Source organism: Nymphaea colorata, chromosome 13 (genome assembly GCF_008831285.2).
Source record: "Nymphaea colorata isolate Beijing-Zhang1983 chromosome 13, ASM883128v2, whole genome shotgun sequence".
In the NCBI taxonomy this organism is placed as follows: Eukaryota; Viridiplantae; Streptophyta; class Magnoliopsida; order Nymphaeales; family Nymphaeaceae; genus Nymphaea; species Nymphaea colorata.
The window spans coordinates 109,751-118,501 of NC_045150.1; the positions used below are offsets into that span (position 1 = coordinate 109,751).

The 8,751-nt window shown below is 42.9% G+C and overlaps 1 protein-coding gene across 1 annotated transcript; it reads left to right on the top strand.

Annotated features, from left to right (window-relative positions):
- Positions 1-500: 500 nt before the first annotated feature.
- Positions 501-8,104, top strand: LOC116267151 (TPR repeat-containing protein ZIP4). Its single transcript, XM_031648737.2, has 5 exons — positions 501-1,871; positions 3,180-3,369; positions 4,026-4,058; positions 5,573-6,208; positions 7,242-8,104. Exons 1-5 carry the CDS (start codon positions 559-561, stop codon positions 7,884-7,886), a joined length of 2,817 nt encoding a protein of 938 aa, XP_031504597.1. The 5' UTR covers positions 501-558; the 3' UTR covers positions 7,887-8,104.
- The last annotated feature ends 647 nt before the right edge of the window (positions 8,105-8,751 follow it).

The window sequence follows — 8,751 nt, forward strand, 5'->3', positions numbered from 1 at the left end:
GCTACTCAGTTTAACATTTTCTCTCCCTTCCCTCTCTTTCGAGCCAAATCAAAAGCTTCAAAATTTTTTCATTCATAATTTGTCATATTTATGTCCTTTGTGTTTTTGAATCATGATTCATACAGCTTGGTTATATATATAGTTTTCACCTAAAATGTGTACATTTCTATCAATCTTACCATTTAATTAACTAATTGTAAATCAACTACCGTTTAGTTCTAAAAGATTTACAACAGCGAGAATTGTGGCAGTGTTAATTTGAGTGTCAACACAACTCTAAGAAGTACCTTGCGGATTGTTCTTTTCATTTGATGGTGAAAGCGTCATTCTATCTTTGTTTCAGCAACTTTTAGACAATACAATTGTTGGGATTTTATTTTATGAATCATTGCAGTTATTTGTAATTTCTTGAACAGTTAGAGGATTCTTGTAAATGATAAACTTTGCGAAGGCCAGAAGTCACACTCTTTTGTGCAAAATCCAAAATTCCTCTGCTCTCCTCTCTCTCCGTCTCTCAGCAAAGAAGGCGGGAAGAAACAAAAGCAATTGGCGAGGGAAATGCGAATTTTGGAAATCCGGCCTGCGGCCGGCGACTCCACCGGCGCCAATATCGTCACGCACGGCCAAATAATCGACGCCATTGAGTCATGCATCCACCAGGTAGAGCTCCTGTCGCCGAAGAACCTCCAGCCGGAGCTCTCAGTAGCCCTGCGCTCCTCCCTCTCCCGCCTCTCGTCCCTCCCTCCGCTGCCAGAACCAGCCAAACTCCGCCTCTGGAAGCTCAGCTACCGTCTCTGGAATGCCTGCGTGGATCTCGCGAATACCGCAGGGCACTCCGACTCCGACTGCGTGAGTCCCTCTTTCTACGAGGAGCACGCAAAGCTACGGCAGGTCGCGGCCGACCTAATCACCTTCGCCGGGAGCATTCCGGGGGTCCCCTCCGCGGACCTGAAATCTGCCTCGTTTCTGCAGAAGACTGGCGTGTTGTGGCACGGACTGAGACGCTTCGACCTTGCCTCGGCGTGCTTCGACCGAGCGGCCGAGCTCGCGTCCAAGATCGAGCCCGCTTCTAGCGAAGAGGATCGCCGTTTCCTTCTGGACCTAAACGTGTCGCGTGCCGCCACCGCGTTCGAGTCTCCGTCCGGGCGCGTGCTGGCCCTCGCGTTACTCGGCCGATCGAAGAAGCTAGTTGCCGGAGATCCGGATAAGCACCGGCTGCTCGCCGAGCAGTACTTTAGCTTTGGAAAGCAGCTTTTGGCTAGGGATCAGAGTTCCGAGGCCGAGGAATCGATCAAACTCCTGAACGAGGCGTTGGACCTTAGCGAGAGAGGAATCAAGATCGCAGAGAGCGAGGACGAAACCGCCGCACTAAAAGATCTGAGAGCGAAAACTTTGAGATTCATGGCGGCAGCGCATTTGCAGAGCGAGGGCTACGAAGACGTGCTGAAGTGCGTAAAGGCGATGAGCGAAACGGTGGGAGGGGGTGGAGACCACCCGAGTCTAGGGTTCCTAGCGATGAAGGGGTATCTAGGGCTGGGTCGGTACGACGAGGCGGAGAACGAGCTGATGCAGATGGCCGAGAATTGTCGGATACCGGCGGAGGTGTGCCTATCGGCGGTGGAGGTGTTCATGAAAGAGGCGGCGGAGATTGGGGTGGAGGGAGCGAAGGCGGTCTTCATGGGGCTGGTGGAGCGGGGCGCCGTGTGTCCGTCCGTCGCGGTGAGAATAGTGGAGAGGGTGCTGGTAGGCGGGGGCCCGGTACGGGCGAGGCTGGCGGCGGAGTTGGCGTCGGAGGAGAGGGTGGTGGCTCTGTTCAGGGAGAACGGGGCGGGAAAGGATCGAGCAGTGATGCACGCCATTCTGTGGAACCAGTACGTCTCTCTGCTCTCTCTCCCTCTCTCGACTCGTTACATTTCATTGCATCGTTGCCGTCCATTTCCAAAATTCACGGTTGCGATAGCGGCAGGCACATCCACAAACGCAACAAAAGAAGAGAAGACGAACCCATCAAACCGAGCAGGGTTTGTCTGGGCTTGGCCCGTTTACTACGAACGGCAACTTGTGTCTGTTGTGGCCATTAACCAAAACAAGTCCTCTTTTAACTCCCCTCGTTTGTTGCGGGGTGTACTCGCCTGAATGTGAAAGATAGGATAATGTAAATGCGTGCTTCCTTCATTTTTAAGGCCTGTCCTTTCATTTTCATGTATTTTATTTTTGCGATTTCTCGTCTTAGAGAAAAGTTCAACTTCAAAATTAGATCAAAAGAAAAAAAAATTACATGTCATTAAATTTTTGGGTGGCGTCAGGTCAGGCTCAGCCGCTCGGCCCGGTCCGGAAAAAACCTCGCCTGGGCCGGGTTCGAGCCCGATAGGGCGGCCCGGATCAGTTTTGGTCAAATCAATTATTTTTTTAAATTTTTTTATTTTAATAATATATATTTATTATTAACAAATATATTTTATATTTAATTAAAAAATTATTTTTTATTTTTAAACAAACCGAGTCGAGCCCATACCCGACCCGACAGGCCCTACCTTACCCCGATCTCACCCTTTGGAGAAACTTCAAATGTTTTTGATCTCACCCTTTGCAGAAACGTCAAATGTTTTTGCAAAATGTTTTGGACTTTCTGCACAACTGTTATCTATAAAAAGTTACTTGCACACACACACATATATAAAGACTAAAATTTTCTCTCCATACAAGTGTCTTTTCATCTTTTTCAAAAACATAATTTTGATTATTCCCGATAAACTTACATTCATTTTTTATACTATATCTACTTGGTTGGTGCATTTGGCTTGAAGAACATGGAGAAATGGATCTGCATGCGTTTTTTTTTTCTAAAACCCGAGGGATCAAATCTCTGTATTATGGACTCTTAGGGAATCCACTCTACCATGGGTCCATTCGATGTATTACTTGAATTTTGATAGATCTAAATTTTGTTTTATTTTATTTTTTTTAACGTTTCACAACATACGGTATGTAATTTTCATGACCCATGAAATCACACTTACAAGCTCGTGAGGGTGGATCAGTAGTTTTGAACTAAAAGATTGCAACAACACCATAGAAGTTAGAAAACAAAATGCACAGGTTTATCTTTTTCTTTTCTGGCAACTACGTCGCACTCGATCCTCATTCATTAGTATTGTGTTCGGAATTTGCATGAGAAGGGGAGCAGATCTCTTCCGTTGCAAAGACTACAAAACGAGCTCGCTAATGTTCGAGAAGTCGATGCTGTATATCCCATACGACGCAGAGGGTAGGAGCCTTAGAGCCAAATGCTTCAGGGTGCTTTGCCTCTGCTACCTGGCCCTCTCTCAGTGTGATCGAGCCCAAGAGTACATCAACGAAGCTGATAAGGTTTTTTCCTCTTCCTCTGACTTCTTCCATGTTTTACCTTCCTACGCAGGAACCAAGTATAATTAGTATAGTTAAACGAGAAAAAACTGATCAAAGACAACCTTATTCAATTTTTTGAAAAAAAAAAGAATTACCAATAAGTAAAGAATCACAGCAGTTAAATATTATAGTATTACAAAGATGATCCTGTAAAACTTTAATAGGGTTTGTATTTCTAATTGTTTTTATCCGTTTTTCAATTATTTAATAAATATAAAAATGAAATTGGGCTATGTGGTTCATCCTACTATTAATCAGCTAACTCTGTGCCGGTGGCAATACTGACAATGCTAATTAAATTGAGCCATGTTGCTAGTAAAAGTACTGGTCTGTGTCAAGAAACTCCTGAAAATGAGGCCTGTAATAAAAACAGTGACATAATGAAAAATTCCTTGCGCATCTTGATAAAGGTATCGTTTCCGCAAATACGGATGCTCCTTTTAAATGCATTTGTAAGAAATTTCACCTGAAGTTATCGTGGATGATAATAATTTGATTATGCGATGAGGACTTGTAACTAGACGCATGGACCCATCTTCATCGTTTCTGCGCATTTATTGTGGTCGCCTTTTCCTTCAAAAATTTGGCTAACTCTGCTTGTGGTGCTTCTTGTGCAGCTCGAGGCCGGTATCGTCTCTGCCTTCCTCAAGGTGAATGCTCTCAACTTAGTACATCGTACTTGATAGTCGTGGTTAATTGTGCCATAGGTAGAGTGCAGGTGGGAAACAGGCAGTTCTAAAAGGCTATAATAAAGATCCTGAACCAAGTCTGAACCTTTAAGCGCTCTGCATTCTGAACCCTTTGTATAGTATCATCCTTGTTAAGCATGTGATTCACGCTCACATCGCATTTACAAGACAGGTTTGTTTGGAGGCCATAACTGGTGTTAATTATTATAAAGCTGGATTTCGGGCTGAAGACCAGCTTTTTAAACTAGTTTAATTTGGTTTTAAAATTAAGATTCTTGGTTAGTGGGTAATACTTAGAAAAGCCGTGGTGCGGCTTGCAGTTTCCTTTGAATTTGTTAAAAAGCCTATGGTTGAAGGTTTCCGTGGTATGGCAATACACTTTTGATTAATCTTGAATTTTTTTCTTTAGTTTAATCACTTTTTCTTGTCATTTACTGGTTAAGTAGACTTGCAAATTTAAATCTAAGCTTGCTTTTGTGACCAACAAAAAGTTTATCAGCGTAATTTTGTATAACGTTCTTATTGTAATATAGAGACCAATTTTTCAAAGCACAAACTTTTACGTGGAAGGCAACTGTATACCGCATATTATACAAGCATTTTAAAGAGTCCAACCTAGCTAATATGAGTCGAGCTTATACAACTGAACCTCACTCGTTAATTTCTCGAGTTCAATTATTGACTCGAACTTAACTCATCCTGAGCCGACTTTACATGACTCGAGTTGGTGTCAAGCTTGAGTTGCCCGACAAGAAGAACGGCCCATTTATGGAACAAGCAGATGAGTTGCCATCAAGATATTCAGAATGTTAGAGTGCTGACATGCCAGGGTGAAATAGGAAATAAAAAAACAAAGTCTCTTTTGTTTTGTTATAGAAGTCATTATTCATAGGCTGGGAGTGTAACATTGTGTTCTATTGCAAAACAACCCCATAAATCCAATAGAATAGGCAAGGTTGGAACAGGAAAATAATTTGTGTGTAATAATATACACCCACTGCGGTTGTAAAATCACAAGTTAGTGAAAAATGACGTTGCTTCTATTTAAGATACTTTTTTCAGCAGAGGGTGAGAAAGAGAGGAAAGAATGAGAATAATGATCTGCCCGCATTATCTTAAGATCCCTAATTACTTCATTTCTTGTCAGCCAATTCGGAGAAACTATGTCTGAAAGGAAAAAGCTGATAGAGAGGAGGTCGGCAGGTCATGTTTGAACAGTCAAAACAAAGGGACCAATGGAAAGAAGAACATGGCTATTTGCCAAGAAATTTAGGAAAAAAAAAGAAAAGTAGACTGGAATCGTAGTCGGCACGGATCTGATGATTGGCTAAGAAATCTAACTTCGTATAAATAAGATAATAAACCAAAAAATGTACAACATAGAATTCACAGCTAGTAAAAATAAATAAATAGATTAGTGAAGTTTAGGTTTTTCGTTCTTTTTTATAAGATTTTTAAATGCATTGAGCATGCAGTTCAAGGTCAACCTTGAGAAGAAGGACGACGATGGCGCCGTTGCCCAAATCCAGTCCATGACGAACTGCATTGATTTCGACCCCCAGTTCCTGACCCTCGCCTCCCACGAGGCCGTCGCCTGCAAAGCTCTCACCGTCGCCGTCTTCGCGCTATCCGAGCTCCTGAATCGATGCACCTCTTCCTCCTCCTCCTCCTCCGACATGCGGGAGGTCTCCATCCTTCGCAATGCCCTCGTCCTCCTCCTCCGCCTCCCGGAGAGGGAGCAGGACGCCCTTGTTCTCCTCAGGCGCGCAAGAGACCGAATGGCCGAGCTCGGAGCAGAAAGGCTCTTCGGCAACCACAAGGACACGGGAGGCCGCGAGCTCAAATGGTTTGCCAACCACGCCTGGAACATGGGGATGAAAGCCGGCAAGGACAGGTGCTACGCCAACAGCGCCGAGTTCCTGGAGTTGGCGTCCGAATTCTATTGCGCCATAGAGAACGGTGACGATGGCATGGCAGACGGAGAGGAGATGGCCTGCAAGTCGTTGATACTTGCGGTATCCGGAATGCTCAACGCGGAGAACGAAAGTAAGTTGGCCATGACAGACTGCGACGTGAGGAAGGCGCTGTTTCTTCTCGACAAGGCCGGAAAGGTATGTAACATTGAAATACAGAAGCCCGAAAGATATTCCGTTCTACCTTTTTGCTTGTTTTCCAATAACATGCATAATTTTCGGAAGCCATGGCTAGTGCTGTCAAACAAGCTGCCTGCTTGGTTGACTTCATTAAAGCGGGTGAAGGGGCTGTCTAATTCCAGCACCAGTTGAATAAAAGAAGTTCTCAGTCATAGTCTCCATCTTGTTAGCAGAAATTTCTAATTCACTTTTATTTTCAATATTTTGAAATCCATTTTCTACTTGAGCAAATTCAATCTTTTTACTTCAGACTTTCAGTTGGCAATAGAAAATTTCAAATTGAACCAACACCACGGTCTATCTTAAATTAATTCGAGGACGATTTTCTATATAACTTGAAAAATTATGACTTGGAAACTCTCTCTCTCTCTCTCTCTCTCTCCCTGTCTGTAACCGTGTGCTGTGTGTGCGCGTAAGCGACTTTTTCTTTTTATAGCAAGTTTAACTGTGTAATGTGATATCCATGTTGAAAACCCAAATGATTTTAACTTACAGTAACCTGTTTTTCCATTGTATAGATAAGATCTTTCGAGGATTTCAACTGTAAAAACTTTTTTAGTTCACAAACTTACAATTTTTTTTATGTCAATTGCTAAGTTTTAAACCTGGCCTATAGTTAGTATTTCAGAAAACTCATGTAAATTCAAAGAACTTATCTTTTATTTCTCAGGGTGAAAGTCATTTTTTTCTGCCAATAAACCCAGATCAATCTCCTACTTGAGTTAATTTATGGGTGGGTTGGAAGGATGAATTTTATTCATACGTCAAAAGAGAAGAGGCTAGATTTGCAGAATGCAAGTGATAAATCTAAGAAGCAACCACATAGCTAGTGGCCAAGGGAAAAATAAATTACTCCATGAAAAAAGTCGAGGCTCAAGGAACGCATGCAACATTTTTATTATACATACGCTATGCCAGAATCTGTAACACAGTACTGTGATTCTCAGGCTTGTCTTCTTGCATCTCACTGGTAGAACAATCTGCCTTACAGATTCTCTCAGCGATCCTCAACAAGCAGTTCGCTGAATCCACCATTGAAGCCAACTTCGTTTTCCTCTACACATTCAACAACTTCGAGTTAAGAGGCAGAATCAACGACCCATCATCGCAGGTGCAAGCAATCCAAAGTTACATCAACACAAAGTTCTGCATTGCCAAACACCTACTCCAACTTGGCCTTCACGCCGCAGATGGTGCACGCGCCAACCCGGAAGCTGCGAAGTTGGCACTGACTACCTGCCTGAAGATTGACCTTACATCTCCCTCCCCAGACTACAGGACTGTCGCCCTTATCCTTCGGAAACTGATCGGAGTTTCCATATCTCGGAAGGGCAGCAGAGAAGAAGCAGAGGCAGCGGCCATGGAAATATACCAGCAAGCGCATCAGATAATCGTGGGGCTGCAAGGAGGAGAATACCCAGTTGAGGAGGTGAAATGGCTGTCCACCACAGCATGGAACCGATCTGGTATGCATGTGAAGCTTGGCCGTGTCACTGCAGCACAGAAATGGATGAAGATGGGGCTGCACCTTGCGAAGCTTGTGCCAGAGATGGAAGCGTATGCTGTCTCTATGATCCAATGTTTGGCTCAATTTGAGAAGACTGAAGCTGGGTCAATGGAAAGAGGAAGCGCGTGAGCCTCTGGCTTTGGAGTTTAGGTACGTTGTCTCTCACTGGCCTTTGCTTGTGCGGAAACTAGAAAGTCTGATACGCTGTTACTATATGTCAATTTGGCACCAGTTCATCGACAGGATCCACATATTCATCGAAAAACGTGAAGAAGGATCTTTGTGGTCTTTTGTAGAATAAAAACCCATAATATTGTTTTCAATCAAAACTACCATTTAAAGGTCAATTCATTCGAAATAATCATTCAAAGGGACTGAAAGTTTTCCAGGTTAATATGTTTAATGCAAGCAAGGTGAAAGTTTCTTCCTTTCCTCCATCCAGGTGTACTTAGGTACTTTTTTTTTTCTTTGCTTATTTTTCCCCTGCATTCAAAGACGAGTTTAGGGTTTTTATTACGTGGAGCGAAGGGATCCCTTTCCATCTCATATCATCAGTTAGGATCCAATAAGAGATAGTTTACGAGAACGAACAATTAGTGTTCAACTTCCAACATTTTCTTGTCTGCAAATTTAACAGTGGTTACATCATTAATTTATATGGTTGATGGAAGAAATCTTCAAAAAGTCTTGATGTTGTTAAATATGTGTTTGAGTTGTTCATGGTTAATTGGAGATGTCAGAGTGATTAGCGATCAAGTTTGCTGTTGAGTGCTGTTATATATTTACCATACCATACAAGTTGAGTTGGTTGACGCAGCAAAACTGAGCATACACTCCACAGAGACAGTTGCTTCATAGTTCTTGGTGTTATTCTCAAGCAAAATTGATGTTAGCCTCATCAGCAATTTGTTCAAAATCTTCTGCCTACTCAAAGTTTGGGTTTTGATTGAATCCTACAATGCTGAAGTTTTCATAACTAGAATGAAACATAGAA